Consider the following 17,528-nt stretch of genomic DNA (forward strand, 5'->3'; position numbering starts at 1 on the left):
TAAATGCGGATATATATATATAAATACTGGTACAAAAGGACGAAAAATTAAGTACCCACTGGCTTCCTTATAACCAAGGTTTACTACTGTATAATCAATATTTTATTATGTGGAACGTTTGGAAGCACAGTCCTCTCCAAAGACATTACTTATTTTTTACAGCGGACTCTGTGTTGACTGAGTGTCAGAGTTCACAAGGTCAAGTATACGTAGCCGACAGATCTTCTTCACCTCATTCGCCCCTGTTATGGCCTCCGACTGTTGTGAGTTTTGCAGTCTCTCTTCCAGTCCTTTGAGAATGGCATCTTTCTTGTTTTCCCTTGCACAGATGACGAACGGGAAACCAAATTTGTCTTTATACCTCTTGTTTAGAACGCTCATTCGCTGGCGTTCTTCTTCCGACATATTGTCCAGTCCCGCACTTTTCTGTTCTCGCGTGGATTCAGATGTCAGCTGACCCGATTGTGCCAATCTTCCCGCGAGATCAGGGTGCAGGCGTAGAATTCCTTCCTTGCCTGGAAAGATACGCGAAGAAAGATAACTCTTGCTAAAACTATGCAATAAAAATTATTTAATATTGAAAACGACGCGCAATCCCCATTTCTGTCTGATGTTATTTGAAAAAAATATCAGTGCAACAGTGACATTGTGAAATTATCCATGTAAATGCAAAACGATTTTGTTGCATCTGTTTGTACTGAAATCTTTGTGACAGACACTTCATTTTAAAAGGGCCTGGATTCAGCTGCGTTGCTGTTTTATTTACAATTTCAAAATTTCAATTTTGTTTTTTTTAAAAATTCAATAACTGTTTGAGATGAACTTTCAAGACAATACTTAAAAACATAGGTAATCAAAGATTACGAAGCTCACCTCAACGAATATTATCAGTTTAAGTAATGTAAACCTCACATCTTATTTTCTTTATAGTAAGTTTGCATCCTGATAGCAATATTCATGCAATTTCATTTTTATTAGGTCTTAAAATTCAATGGTATTGACCAGTCACCTGTTCCAAAATCTTTAACCTGTTAACTTTTCAAGAAATTGTCTTTCTTTTCCTACATCCTACATCCGAGGAGAGTCTGGCATTGTCCATCCTTAGAAGCATCATCTATGCAAGTTATATTACAAAAGGCCATAAAATTACAGAGCTACTCAATAACATTATCCTGGTCACTAATCTGAAAAATTTAGGTCAGATCCAGCATCCAAAGCAAGTCTAATGGTGTCCATCCCAAGATGCATCATCCATGCAAGTTTCGTCCTGTTAGGGCTTGTATAAATAGACCTAGGTTTACCGGTAAATATTTTTTCATTAATGAACAACTTTTTTTCATTTTTTAAACAAGTATATACTGACAAAAAGTCAGAGATACTCAAGCTGTAGAAAATCAACTTAGAAAAGTCATTAATATCCTAAAATGGTATAATGTGGGCTATTGAGTTCAATCTTCTATTGAATTATATACATGTACATGAAACAAAATTCATATAATGAAGTTAATTAGAATAAATATAATTTATCGTACTATACGATGAATTTACGTTACTCACTTTCAGGAATATTTTATAGAGTATAGTAGACGTTTCTTGAATTAATAAAATATTTTTTATGTAGACATTTCATATACTTCAAACTATACGCTTTTTTAATTTTGCTTAATGACGTACATAAAAACATTTTATAAACATCAATCTAAATAGCTTGTTGCAAGTCGGAAGAAAAGTTTTTCAAAGTGGGGGGGGGGGGGGGGGCTCGGGGCTCCAAAAAGCCACGTAATTACCGGTATACGTGTACATCTAACTGTGCGGCATGTACAGTACATATTCCGTTCGAATCCAAAAGAAGTTATTTAGGTTCCGTTACCAAAGCTGAAGAAAGTACGATTTTTTAAAATAAAAAAAAAACGTATGAGGGAGAAATTAACATTAATTTTGCGCTATTATTTTACTGTCACTCAAAGTGCACATCATTTTCAGGCCCGTTATAGGCAATTTCAGTTTGGGGGTACAGCCATACATTTTTTTGCTACGCATTGTAAAACTTTGACAGATAATAATGTATCTTAGTGTAGTCTACTTGTGAAGTTATGCCAAGTTATACTGAAATCAGACCAACACTGCGAGAATAAGCGTTTCGAAAATTTGTTAAGAGAAGGACAATTAGAAATGGGGTAACCTGCGTCACCTTTCAGAGTAACCAGTGGACTCGTCCAAGGATGCTTTGTCGGCGACTGTAAAAAGTACCTGAGATTCCTACGCAAATGAAAGCGCGAAATCTCTGTATAGAAACTGTTGCAGCTGCGACGCTTCACTCATTGTTCATACGCTGTAGAATAGAATCCGACTTTTAACACTTAATATTTTAGAATATATAGACGTTTTCAACATAAGCTTCATTTTTGTTTCTAGAAATATGTTTATCTACAAATATAATATAATTTCGTGTTTTTAAACTGAGTAATTCGATGACCTAGCATCGTTTTAGATAACTCAAGCCCCTCTAGGGCTTGAGTAAAAATATTAAGGATACATTTTACCACAGTTACTTGTGGACAGGACCCCCCCCCCCCCAGATATTCAACCCAGGGGCTAAATTTTACATTTTTTTCACAATTTATATTTAGTACACTTATTCAACATGTTTGCAATAGGAACAAATCGTCAAAACCCCAAAATAATCGCTCCTCAAAAAAATACCCCACTATACATTATAAGAGAGAGGGGTAACAACTTAGGTTTGTTTACGTTTAGGTAAACGCAACGGAAGTGCCTATTACCTATTATGATAACACCCGAGAGTGATTATTACGTCAGGCAAAAACTCTCTCGGACGTTATCGTACTAGAAAACACCAAACACCCAACGAACGAACGTATCTCGACGATATTAACCGTATTACTACTTTATAAATACCATTACTCGCTTTATATTTATTTTGTAATAATTTCAAAGGCGGATCCAGCGCCGGGCGTGCGCCCCCTCCTCCATTTGATTTTTTAATTCTGTTTGTATTACCTTAAAATCAACAGGAAAACATCTCTTTTTGTTATAGAATTCCTCAGTTTCCGGGGGCTTTGCCCCTGGATCCCCACCAGGGCTTTGTCTGGACCCACTGGGAGCCCTAATGCAGCCCCCAGACTTCCCAGTCTTCTACTGCGCCCCCCCCTCCCCACGTTTTGAAATTCCTGGAACCGCCGCTGAATAAATATTTAGACAGTTTAACTGCTAGTACATATTTCTACAATTCCTAGTTAGATATGAACGACCAATATCGGGTTATTATATTTATGTCGAGTTAATGACACCCTAGATGGGATCTTGCGTCTATTGTTAAATTGTGCATAGCTCTTGCAAAGCGTCGTATTGTTAATTGTTACAACCTATAAGAATGGCACGCCAAATTCACAAAAATGAGCTAAACATAGTCTCACAGTTGATAAACTACATTTATCAACTGTAAACTAAAGATAATAAACCTTAAACTATAGTTAACAATTCGTTAATATAGTTTTCATCTGTAAAACTATGTTTAACGGTTGTTAACTCTAGTTTACGAATGCTAATATAAGTTTATCTGTCTATAATAAAACGTTAACAATAGATTTTGTTGGTAAATATAGATTCAAGTCTGTAAACTTTAATTTACAATCGTGAACTATAGTTAAGAGTTGTTAATCATAGTTTCACAAATCGTGAAACTATATTTATCAGATCGATAACTATAGTTAAGGTTCATAAACCCTCTGCTTATAATACTCATATAAAATATTTCTTTAACTTTTATGATTTTCCAAAAAAAAGTATATGCTAAATAAAATACAAACAATTTTATCATGGCTTACGGGGCAAAATTTGACAAAAAAGGCACTTCAACTTGACAAATTTATAAAGGAATAATAGAATTTATGTCATCAAGAGTTATCTCTCTTATCAGAGTATCAATGTACCTAGAGAGTTGTAAACATAGTTTACAAATCGTGAAACTGTATCTATCAGATAATCTATGCTTTGCAACCGCAAATGATTGTTTTCAGTGTTACGGTTCTGAAACATAGATTATCGCGTTATCTATGGTTTACAGATATAAAATATAGATTAACGTTCAACTTGTTCACAATAGTTTACAGTCCGTAAACTATACTTTACAACCGATAAACATAGTTTTTCGGCTGTGGAACTATGTTTAGCTCATTTTTGTGAATTTGGCGTGCCATAGATAAGACGTTATCGTAATATACAAAGGCCATCCTTTAACATGGCGAATCCAGCAATTTTTGAAAAGGGGGGGGGGGGGTCCAGGTCGGTGTACCAAGCACTCATGCATAGAATCACACCATGGCCACTTCAAGTCCGTAGCTTCATTTATAAGAAGAGGGAGCTCCAAAAACATTTGACAAGCAAAACAAACAAACAAAACAAAAAAAACCTATGCACCTTACTTTAAAATTGGGAGGGGGTAGAGGGGGGATTCGTACCACTTTTCTGTTCGGTACATTACTTTCAATTTTAAATCTGCGTATTTTCCGGAAACAAAAGATGTGGAGGGAGCTTCAAAAACAAAATATTATTTAAAACTGCAGCAAAAGATTATTCTCAGAAAAAGACTTCGTGAGCCCCCTCCTTCTGCATTCTACAGGAACATTTTAACATTTTTCTATATTGATTGATTAAAAATTGAAGATGGTCCAAACATGGTATAGCTAAAGTTCGCTGGAATCTTCCTAGCATGTTACTTGTGGATGTTCGGGGCCCTTAGACGGGGTTGTGAAGGTACACGGAGCAAAGCAAATACGCCAAAATCTACAAAATGTTAAATAAGCCCCGGGGTTGAATATCGTGGGGGGGGGGGGGTCCTGTCCACAAGTACCTGTGCATTTTACCATGTGCTTCAATCAAAGGCGTCCCGAGATCTGTACAGATCGGGAAAAAGATGATTCTCATCAATTTTTATTAATTTATAGGCCTAAAATACTTTAGGAACATGGACATGCAATTCATGGTATTATACCAAAAATTTTAGTACATAAGTACATACCACTCGTCGGAAGTCGATCTATGAAATCGCCAAAGGAACTTGCGATGTGTTGCGCATCGTGAAATGGGCGTTCCCTCCAAACTGCTGCGGCGCACAAGCTGCAGTGCTCCACGACATTACCAAAGCACTGAATGAATTCCTCATAAGTCATCTTGTTGACTTTCTTTAGGGGAATTTTGGTAGTTGACATTCTTAAAAATAGGCCTATTGGAAAATAATCATAGTTAGAATAATATCTTATCTGCAAGGACTGCAAAGCTTTTAGTAGAATGTTAAATTACAGTCAATTCTCGAATTATCGCCATTCGATTCATCGCCATTTTCGCAATACCGCCATGATTTCCCAGGAACGTTTTTCCTGCTATATAAAATTCTCTTTATAACGCCAAATTCGCATACCGCCATCCGCCACCCTGTTTTCACAACAAACGTCCATTTTTAAGTGTCAATTATCTCGATATACCGCCACAGGTGCATGTGGTCAGTGAAGCGCGGCTAATTAGTTGACGCTATTCCTGTTGTAAAGCATGCAAACGCAGACAAGGTACATGCAATCAAGTTATTAAACAAGAATTAAATAAACAATAATTTTAACATGAACTGTATTAATAATTTTGTTTTCTGTTTAATATAATCATTTAGTCACAGCTTCGCCACGAAAGCGGTCGTTGTTAAAGTACGCCGATAACGATATTATTTTGATGATCTTTGCTTTAAACAGTGCAAAGTTTGCTGGAAAAAATATTTATACGGTATAAATTGTGAACGTTTCATTAACAGTGATACCATAAACAATGAATATATTCAAGAATTCATTTTACTTACTATCGGCAATATATCAGGACGATCGACCCAGTATGTTTTTTTTTTTTCAATATCGAACGTGCACATTTACATTCATATACAAATATTTGTCTTTATTTCATAACTGCACATTTTGTTTTAGCGAAATTGTACATTAAAAAAATTACTTGAAGTATTTTCAATCAGAAATATGTTTTTATATACATGTACATGTAATGATAAGAATAGAAACGCTAAATGGTATTTCTAAGAACGATAACTCTACGTCTTGTTTTCTAAAAGATGGGAAATTCAATTCATCGCCAAATTCGTTATACCGCCATGATTTCTAAATTACAAAAGGTGGCGGTTTATCGAGAATTAACTGTACTTGTATCTATTCCTTTTGTAAAATCATTTCTTAATAAAATTCAATACTGCATATATTTATATTTTTAAAAAATATATATATATCTGTGCTTTTTGAATTCCTAAAAGCATACAATTAAACTCGAGGTCGAAAGGAAGGCCGTGAGGGGTTGGGAGTTTTTTACATTTTGGGGGGAGTGAGATAAGGGGGGGGGGGGGTTCACTAATTACAAGAATATTTCAGTAGTCTGAACCCTTGAAATTTTATAAAAAGTCTATATACATGTATCCCAGAAATATTATTCATTGTAAAAAAAAAAATACCTGACGTTTAATTTGCTGGTTTGCTGTTATGTTATAATATATGTAAAATGTATGTTATACCCGTATCAAAAAAGTAATCCTTGGGTCTGAGACCAATTATTTAATATGACATATTACGTAAGACCTGTAACAATGTAATCTTAGAAACTTTTATCTACATTGTAACTTACTCAAGGCCTCAAGTAAGGCATAGCCAGCTGATAAGAGTACAACTGAACTGCAATTAATTATCAAGTTCATGTACGTGTACAAACACAGTTAAAATACAAACTATGAGCAGAAATACAAAAACAAGCATGTGTACAAGAGTAAATTAATAGATACTGAAGGTTATATTTCATTGTTTGAAAAATTGACTTAACCATTTAAGGCATTTTGCTGAATGTAAACAAACGAAAGTTTAATCGAGTTACCTTTCCTGTGTCGAAAGAAATACTGAATTTCCAAAGTAAAGTAACCAGAAAAGATGAAATTGACAAGAAAGGATATATTTTTTTATGGAAGAAGAGAAATAAGCAGATGAATGATAGTTTTGGTACCTTAACAGCTGCTTAATGTGCACTCCGGATTTATTTTATTTGTTTTCGCCTTGCTTACATTAACAGGAAATTAAGTTTACACGCTAAATCTAGAACAATTCTGGAGGGAATGTTTTTTCCCGAAAAAATATTAATGAAAAGGTCATATGAAACAATGTTCTTTAATGCTAGAACCAGTCTCTAGAAATGCCATACTCCCACAGGCACCTGACGTTACTTAATTTTCTTTTAGTAAAAAAAAATATACACATACTTAATAATAAACTATTATTATTAGGTATGTGTATACTTTTTTTTATTAAAAGAAAAATAAGTAACGTCAGGTGCCTGAATGTCACCCGACCCCATCCTCTCTTTTTTTTAGTCTTCCAGTCCATATTCTATTTCTTCGCCGTCATGTTTTTCCTGTCAGACGTTTAACATTAACTTTTATATTTTTTAGCCTTTACTCTCGAAACGTATCACCATTACAAAATTTGAAAATAACATAGGGTCAAAATTATTGTAATTGAAGAATGATTCAAAAAAAAAAAAAAAAAAAAAGAGAATAAATTATTGTTCTTCGAAAACAAATTCAGTACAAACAAAAAATGATTTCTTCTAAAATCATTATTTCATAATAAAATTGTATCTTTCCATTTTAATTACATGTCAAAAAAGGTATCTTATTATGGAACAGAAACAGTCTTTACTTAGGAATTGAATAATTTAATATTCTTAAACATATAGATCTATATACATTGCTGACTTTTCTTTTGCTTTTTCATTACTTCGATGTGTCTGTTTGCCGCTGTCTTGTTTTTTGCTACTTTGTTGTGACTGTCCTTTTTTGTGCTTTTGTGACTGTCTTTTTTGCGCGTTTGTGTCTGTCCTTTTTTGTGTTTTTTTTCTACTGTGGCTCCTGTTGAGCTTCTGTTGAATTTATGCTACACGTACATGTACCTTGTTATGGTTTTTTAAAGTTAGTTGTGGATGTCTGTTGTGTTAATTGTGTTGATGAGGCTTTGGCTGTCTGTTCTTTTGGTTGTCTGATGTTGTGTTATTACTTTCTTTGTCGTGACAGTCTGTTGTTTTTTCGTGTAACTTTGTTGTTGCTCTATAGTGTCCAGTTTTCATTTTCATATTACTATGATGTAACTGTCTTTTTTTAAACTTTAAGTTTGTTGTGACCGTCTGTTGTTCTTGTTGTGACCCTCTGTTTTTTTTTGTTGTTTCTTTGCTGTGACTATCTACTGTCTCCATTTTCGTTGTGGTTTTGTGACGTGTCCTCCGTTTGGGGATGGCAAATCCCAGACAGGGATCTGTTTGTGACTGTAGCACCTTAAGCTGACATTCGATTACAATATTCTGTATCAGTGCTCAACATTCGACATATCGTTAGCCGATTTCCGGTATCACTGACACGAGCCTCATAGGAAATCTGTCAGAAAATAAAATTGAGATTGAATTTGAGAATGTCGATTTTTAATGACTCACCCGATACGTGATTTATCTTTAAAAAGGGAAAATCGCCTTTCTGATGAGTTTTTATGACTAAAGAGTGATTTTTCTTCTTCACTTTCTTTTTATTTCCATGGAATACGTATATTTTTGGACGTCATATCTTTATGTGTTTTTGAATAAATTTCCCTAATGAATTGAAATAAAAAAAGTGCACCATTCTATCCTTTTCAAAATCTTGTTTCTATCATTTTAAAAATCGCGTCCATTCAGTTTTATATCCTTTACACAGCGAAGATGGTCGTTATAAAAACCTTCTGTACAGGAGCTTCAAATTGTTCTTCAGGAATTATTTGAAAGAGTCACAGCAATTAGATAAATCTATTTTTCGGAGACAACGGAAGTCGTCTGAGCTACCATCTTATAAAAGACCCGACCAATCAGATCCAGTAGTTGTTACACGCTGATAAGCTTCCGGTTTCAGGTCCATGGAAGCATAATCAATGGATAACAGCCTATTTAAAGAAATAAATGTTATTCTTTGGTAATTTAGCATTCTAATTCCTTCCTGGTTTATTTCTTTTTGTTTTATTTGCGCAATAGGTCTGAAAAGTACCCGTCATGCATTTGAACGTAGTATGTAAATACTTCAGATGTTTTTTAAAGAAAATTATTATCTTCCGTACGCAATGCAGTGTAAAAATCACTATTAATTTGTATAAAAACGTCAGTCAGCATTCGACTTAATGATATATTGATTTTGCTGACAAGGTCAATGTATCGACTGTAGAACTTGCGAAATGATGACTTTAATCAAGTCTGTTCACATTCTTGTTTCATCAACGTTGTTGTCAATAGCTTGCCGCGTTTTAGAAATTGTTCATACATAGAGCATATGCATTTGCATGGAAAACATTGACCAAGTATACATAATGCTGCCTCGTAGGAACTTGATCAATTGTTTGTAGGTATGATTGCAAATTTTTTTTTTAGTATCTGCATTTTAAGTTGATAAAAAACGTACAGTTTAAGAATACAAGCACTCGGAAATCAATATTTTGTCTTGTATTATATTTTTGTTGTTTGAGGAAAAATGATGAACAAGAACTTAAATATGTTTTTTATTTTATTTTATTAATTTAAAAAAAAAAGACAAACAATGAAAACAATTCAAATATAATAAGGACAGTCGCATCAATGAAGATCACGTGATAATAAGATAATTCTGTTATAAGAAGTTTGGACTCCAAATAACAAAGATAACCGCCAGCATTTCTTTGATTATTAAAGCTAGTTCATTTCAACATCTTATTCCAGTTCTTGCGTAATTCATTACCACAAATTACAATCCAATTTAGAAAAAAATAATGAAAGTTTAATGTGCCATTAGGGCCTCTGGTATTTTTAATTGGTAATATGACTAATATTTGGAGGATTTGTCTATTCCTCATTTGGCAATTTTTGAATTTTATCTCTTTTTAAAATTCATTACAAATTAGATAATAACGTAAATAAAATTGTGAAACAGTTAAAATATTATTCACGAGAAATTAACAACTATTTCATCTGAATTGAAAAATGCTTCAGATGTGAAAAAGAAAAATGTGGTCTGCTGAATATATGAATACAATAATTTTTTTTTCTGTAAAACAAAATTATGGAAACCATTAGTGTGGGTGTGGTTAACAATTTTAAAATCGATTGACAATGTTTAAAAAAAAATTATTTTTACTACAAAGTTCTCCTTTATATATATATATTATCAGTGTGGGTGTGGTTAACTGCGGTGTAAATTGACAAAATTTAAAAAAAAAAATGCAGAGCTGTCCAAAAAAAATTAAAAAAAATTGTTACCAGTAAAAAAAAATGCGGGGGACGTCGTGATCAGGGAATGAGCAATTATTCGTGAAACGTCCCACGAAAAATTCACCTGGGATGAGACCTACCTTAATAATTATTTCTTGTTTCCATGTTGTTTTTCCCTTTTTCTATATCATCTTTATAGAAATGTCATTCGTGTATTAAAAATTAATGGTGGAAAATTAACAATACAAAAAGATAACATTTTTATAGAATGCCACAGCGATTCTTTCAGATTAAGGGTAAGTCGGTGCAACAAACATACACTGCTTAAAAATTAGCATCAAAAGGAATTATATAAAAATGCGGATACATGTATATTTTCACAAAAAATACATCATAAAAATGTTTTATTCATCTTTCCTTAGAAAATAACATTTTAAAAAAACCTACAAAGCATATAAAATGAAATTACATTAATCTGTAGAAGAAGATTAATTTCAATCGTTAGACCCAATGGTATTACTTTTCATGTGTTTAGCTTCCTCTGAAGGATAACTATAGTACATTCTTCTCCCAATATAAAAATTTCAAGTACTCCAGCTGGAGATTTCAGATATTGATGATTTCATACATCAAGATATTTAACGTCATTTACCGTGAAATAGTTTTGTGCTTTGGGAAAAAGTTATCACCAATTAATTCAATAACTTCTCTGAAAATTTGACAAGATTGAAGTCGGAAACTAGTCTTGGTATGTGAAATGTCACTATGGTATTATGTGAGAAATTTTGACTATTATATAACTGTCAAACTATTCCCATACCTCACATTCTCTCTTGATGGAAATATTCCCAAGAAGTCTCGAATTATCACAATCTATGATTTGATGTATAAAATATGAAATTAACGAAAGTAATAGAGCTCAAAAGTCAATTGAGAACTTAATTATAAGATGGCCTCTTAAAACATCAGAGGTACATGTAGGAACAGATCTTGGCCAAAGACGTCCTCATCATGGTCATTTATTAATACAACTTTTTAAAGTCACATGGTTTTTCACACAAATTAAGTTTACATTGTTATTATGAGAAATTGTGTAACGAGGAAACAAATCATATTTTAAAAGTGATATCTATCTTACTTTAATAATTCACAAATAATTATTGGTAGCATTTTGATATACTCTTTGCTGATGGATTGTGATAGTTCCCAAATGGTTTTTCATGATTTCTAGAAAAATACATGTATAGCCGTCTTTGTATCTATTCTTTTTTAAGCAGTTCTTTGCCTTGCAGTGACTCAAAAACAGTGCAAATCATGTACTTTTTGTATTTCTGTATAATAACATGACTCTATAAAGCGCAAGATGAAATTAGTATTACTCATTTGTTTGGCTGCTTTTCATGCTAAAAAGCTGGCATTTTTGTGGGGTTACTTTCTGAATCTAGCATCATTAAAGATACATCCGACTGCAAAACTCTAAAGTTTCAGACCGTAAATGTAAAAGTATTTTCTTTTAATTTTGATGGTAACATTTTACTATTTCAAAAGATGAACAATACCTTTTTATCCTGTCTTTTGGCATGATTTCTTTAGGCAGCATCGTCATATTTCGGCGCTGAATTTCGACAAAACCACGAAGTGTATAGAAAATATGCAAAGTATTTCGAAAAATACTCAGCTTTAAGATGTCAACTTGAAAATTTCAACTAAATAGTATTAAAGAAAACTGGATTAATTTAATTTGTAAATGCCTATGGTGAAGTCATACAGATGTAACATAATATCATTTATTAATGAAGTCCCATTTAAAACATCGACTTTAAAACTTTAAGATAATAGGTATCAAGAATATGTACCTGTAACGTGAGATATTAAATACATATTAAGGCTATATCTCGTATTAAGGGGGGACCTATGTCGTTCGACGTCAAAGCAGCGTTATGTGACGTCACAATAGCGACGTTTGTTTCTTTCCCGCTGACTTTTGCAACTGTGATTATAGGCATAACATTGTTATTAATCAAAAACGTACACATTTTACAAAAAGACATTTTTTTCATCATTTAAAACAGTTTCATTTGATCATGATTTATAGAGTTTGTTAATATCAGAATTCTCTTCCTTTGGTTGATAATTCATAGCAATTTCAGTTGTGAAGAAATACCTCTATGATATGCTGATATAAAAATGCAAAAAATAGAAGATAAAATTCAGCAAAGACAGCGGCTTAAATTAGGGAAATATGTTTAATTTATGATTACCATTAATTGTACTTTCTGGATAAAACTAAAAAAATAAAGAAATGTACTTGTACCTATATTTACTTATTGATTTATAGTGTATGTAGATTTTATTGTATAAAGTCATTCCTATTAGGTGTTGGTTGTTGACGGGGAGGGGGGGGGGGCACAAATTAGTGAAGAAAAAAAGAGTATATCTGTTTGAATTATTTCTTATCAAAACAAAATACTCGTTTTTTGCAAAATAATTTTATATTCAGATGTTTGTCAGTGCTAACTTGCCTTTTTTTTTTAGTGCAGAAAGGTCAATATTTATGACAAAAGAAAACATAAAAGAAAACGTTATATTTCTCGTTTATTTTATCATAAAGGTATACTTTTTTCCTTGTTAAAATAAAGAGAGGGGTTATTTCTTTCAAAAAATATGAATTACCACATTTTCACACAAAGACTTTTTAAAATATTACCTGTTATGCATGTCGGAATTGTAAAAAATACGACAAGAAAAACGGGGTGATACTTACATTGTGCCCCTGTATAATTTTTCATGCGAGATGAATTACAATGAATTTGCCTTCATTTTAAAGATACAAGTCATATAAATTAAATACATGTTGAAATGTGATTTGACATTTTTGGTTCTTTTAGTGCATATTTCAAGTAGAACAATAACGTCTGAAAATAATCTATTTTTAGCATTTCACACTGTTTTTGCACGTGCTCCTGTGTAAAAATAAGCATATAAAGGTATTGTTTTTAATACCTAAAAATTAAGATCAAGTGGTCAGGAAAGAAATGTCAAAGTTTTGAAAATTTCACACAAAGACTTTTCGGACATAGGTCCCCCCTTAAAGGTCGATAACGTTCATTTTATTGCAAAAAGAATGTGACCTTAATTTGTGCGAAAAACCATGTGAGTTTAGAATGTGCGTTGAGCTGTATATTGGATATAACACTATGTATTCGTCTATGATGATAATATGGCAGCATAGGTAAATTAATATACAAATAGATAATAAACAAGAGAAATACAAAGTCTATGTGTTTACCATCATTGTATACATGTACTGTCAAATTAGTAAATGTCATGATCTGCATAACGGACCTCTAAAATTACGTTAACTTTGAATAACAACAGTCTTTTTTAAAGAAAACATGTTGAAAGTCTGATTAGGTCGATACAATTATCAAATCATCAAATACAATGTATCATTAATTTTAATACTCACTTGCATTTTTCACACAAATTGTAAGGCCAAATTTTACACACTGAAATGTCTTTAATTACTAGGATTTTTCTGTATGCCCCAACATGACAATGACCAAACGGCGGATGTGACCGACATACATGTAAGATGCTTACTTCTCTATGGAACCTGATCCCACTTCTGTTATTCTTAGGCGTCCATGTTTGTTCTGTTTCAAACCTGTATTATTTATTCAATTTAAAAAAATGCTCAAATTTTTTTTTTTCATTATTTTAAACTACTCGATATTTTTACCGATCAGCACTTTAAAAGTCGTGAAAAGTTTGATACAAGAAAATATTTTATTGCCTATTGAATTTTTGATACCCCAAATATGATACCTTTTTAGTGCAAAAAGGTCACACAATAATTTACGAGCATTAATTAGTATGATTTGTTCAATGACAAATATTATTCAAATCATTTTACATAAAATAAGATTATTATCGCCATGGTTACATCTGATAAAATAAAATAAGGGTTAAAGGGATTAACGAAATTGAAACTTAATTGTACCATTGTTTAATAAGATGCATATGCACACTGGCCCCCTCTTTTCTCTGCAATTCATGAAGCTCAACTGAATCTTTTGATCAGTTTTTCATTATTTTAAATGGCGTTGTATTATAGTTAGTAAAAATTAAAATTTCTTTTTTTCCCTTCTTCTAAAATTCATACACTTTTAAACAAGCAGATTTACCTACATGAATTTTCAGATTTATCATTTAACAGATTATCTTTGTTGTAAATTCTTATGCTATGAAAGTATAGTCTCTTTATTTACAACAATAATGGTCATGTCATTCATGATTTCAAGAATGGCGCAGAATTTCTAAAGTATCACAAGTAAAATTGATGCAAAGTATCAAATCGGCCGCTAACAAAATCTAACAAATTCTAAAAGTACTTTCACAATTTTATGAAAGCATCCATATCAAGATATTCAAAGCTGAAATAGTGATCATTTTTATTTCAGGCTGTATTCAAAGCAAAATACTAGTAAAAAAATTATTTTTTTTAACAAAAATTAAAATTTTACTGCATTTGCTTTTCAATTGGATTCATCGATGCCATAACGTCAATGATTAATGATAAGAAATTATTGTCATCAAAATGATGATGAAGGTCTCTCAAGATGAACCACGAGCTGATACCCTAGATCTTTGTCACGTGATAATGCCTATGATTTCTGCAGAGTAGGTTATACTGCACGGCGATGTGCAAAATGTAGAAAAATAATTCTTGTGTCATTCATAGGTGTAGCATATTCAAATCAATTTTTACTTGTTCTTTCAATTTTTATACCCATGCACTTTTATCGCGTCGTTTTTATCCGGAAAATCATGACGATTGCCTTTTGTATCTTACACACTCCCAAGAAGGGGAGTATCTATTGTAAACTCTTTTTATTTAAGCATGAATTATCAATTATTGGATGCGAAATGATAATGTAATTGAAACATGATAACAGCGATTAAAACTTAGTTTAAAGCAAGTTTTTATAATATTTTACTCATGATTTTGTTCATGTTATCCTTTAAGAATTATTTTACTGAACTAATAAAAAAATAACATCTCATTTCCCCATGTGCACTTTCTAACACAATCACACAATAGATCGGCCGATAATAAGAACAATCCTAGAGAGGAAGTTGTAAGTACACAATTATGTACAATAATCCTTCGAACTCTGTTTGTTAACCTTTTTTGGAAGAGCAATCGGTTTGAGAAGGTTTGTAAAACCATAAACCATACAGATATTTCCGTCATCTCTTGCTTGGGAGACAGATGTCAATAAAGTGAAAAGAATCAAATTGATTTTTTTGAACGATTTTCTTTCTCTTTAATATCAAAAAGAAAACTGTATGGTCATAAAAAAGATTTAAGTTCTACTCGACTGTATTGCAATTTAAATTCCCCAGAATTATGATTTGTAAGGAAATTGTTCCCCCCTGGGATCACTGATGGGCATTTAGCAAATAAAGCAATAAAAAGACCTGTATTTGACTGAAAGTTAGGTAAGTGAATTTGTACTGGAATAAGTTCATCATTTACTGATCATATTTATCTTTCATTGAAAAATCTTCAATGCTGAACAAGCAAACTTAAGTAACTTGCCATAATTTGAAATTTGTTAATCAGAAAAAAAATTACAGAAAAGAAGGGGCTGTGGAAAACAAACAGATCCCAAAATTTGAAAGAGTAAATATTTAAAAATTAAAAGCTGCGATGTCTGAGTGAAGATTTCCATTTGTGTAAGGAATAGTAAACTAGTATTCTTTTGCATTGTTTGAAAAGCAATTTTTTAACTGTGTTGTTGCTAGAGATTGCCATTGGTCTGTAAACCGCTGAATCCACCAAGAGAGCTTTATATGCAATATTACCTAAAGTAATTAAGAACTATTTTTTACCGAAAACTTCTCTTTGTGTGTTTTCGATTGCACAATCTGATCAAAATTCGTTCTCTATCTGATGTCAACCTCATCCATAAAAGCATCAAACCATTGGCAATGAATTAGCTGATGCTAATAAACCACTAAGATAATATCATAGAGAAAACATGTCCTATTTTATTTAAAAATTATTCAAAGATTTTTTAAGCTATTAAATTTTTTAACGCAGTCATGAAATGTTTCCGTGGAAAGAGATAAAATAGAATTTATTCTAACTAGATGCGTTAACCATCACATGAATACGGAGATAACATACAGTAATTAAGTTCAAAGTCCATTTAAGTAATGCTTATCATGAGAAGAGCATGTTACACGGACCTGCAAAAAACATCATAGGCGGTTTCACTCAAAAGATGATTTAGCTAAATGAAACATATGGAGATAACTAACATTATTCAATATCAAAAATCCATAAAACAATACAAAATAGGAGCAGAGCAAACACGGACTTCGAAAAACATCATTGGTGGGATCAGGTGTCCTGGAGGAGTGAGCATCTCTTGTCGATCGGTCACACCCGCCTTGTGCTCCTTGTCATGATCGGGAAATAACGGAAAAATCCGTCGTCAATGCAGTGTATAAATAATGGACTAACAATTAGTATGAAAAACGTCAGTCAGCATTAGACTCAATGATAAACTGTATTTGCTGACAAGGTCATTGTATCCACCATAGAAATTACAATATGATGCTTATGACTTTAAACGAGAATGCAGATATTCTTGTTTCATCAACTTGCTTGTCATGCTCTTGCTTATTGAATCAATGAGACATATAAACCTGGTATTTACGTCGTTTTAGAAATTGTTCATACGTAGAGCATGCTCTTGCTTATTGAATCAATTGAGATATATAAAGTCCGTATGCAGGTGATGAAGGCATATTGCTGCATAAGTAGGAGAAGTTGACGATTGAAAAGTTAAATTCATCACCTTTATCATGTACATAAAATGTACATGTTTAGAAGACACTTTCATATCAAGTGGGTAACCTATCAGGTTATAGAAAACAATTTTCATTATGCTAAAATTTTTAAATTTTATGATTTCTAGCTTTTGTAAGGTCTTACACTAAACATTATATAAGTGGTTTCACTCTTTGGCTCACTCTGCCCTAGCACTAGAACCCATGACCCCAGGGTCATGAATTTCACAATTTTGGTAGAGGACTCAATGCTATTACAATTCAGTTTGACTGCTTGATGTCCCTGACCCAGGGTGGTAAAGATGCTATGTGCCAAATTTGGTTGAAAGGTAGCAACTGTTTCTTAGCAAAGCACTCGGATT

At 32.5% G+C, this 17,528-nt stretch overlaps 1 protein-coding gene across 1 annotated transcript; it reads right to left on the reverse strand.

The window, feature by feature from the left end:
* Positions 1-145: 145 nt before the first annotated feature.
* LOC134252281 (2-oxo-4-hydroxy-4-carboxy-5-ureidoimidazoline decarboxylase-like) lies at positions 146-7,046 on the reverse strand. The gene is made up of 3 exons (XM_062734721.1): positions 6,931-7,046; positions 5,042-5,245; positions 146-515 (listed from the first exon to the last, which is right to left on the reverse strand). The coding sequence occupies exons 2-3, from the start codon at positions 5,229-5,231 to the stop codon at positions 157-159; spliced, it is 549 nt and encodes a 182-aa protein (XP_062590705.1). The 5' UTR covers positions 5,232-5,245; positions 6,931-7,046; the 3' UTR covers positions 146-156.
* Positions 7,047-17,528: the final 10,482 nt, after the last annotated feature.

Source organism: Saccostrea cucullata, unplaced genomic scaffold (genome assembly GCF_032062105.1).
Source record: "Saccostrea cucullata isolate Sc308-1 unplaced genomic scaffold, CSIRO_AGI_Scuc_v1 ctg130, whole genome shotgun sequence".
Taxonomy (NCBI): Eukaryota; Metazoa; Mollusca; class Bivalvia; order Ostreida; family Ostreidae; genus Saccostrea; species Saccostrea cuccullata.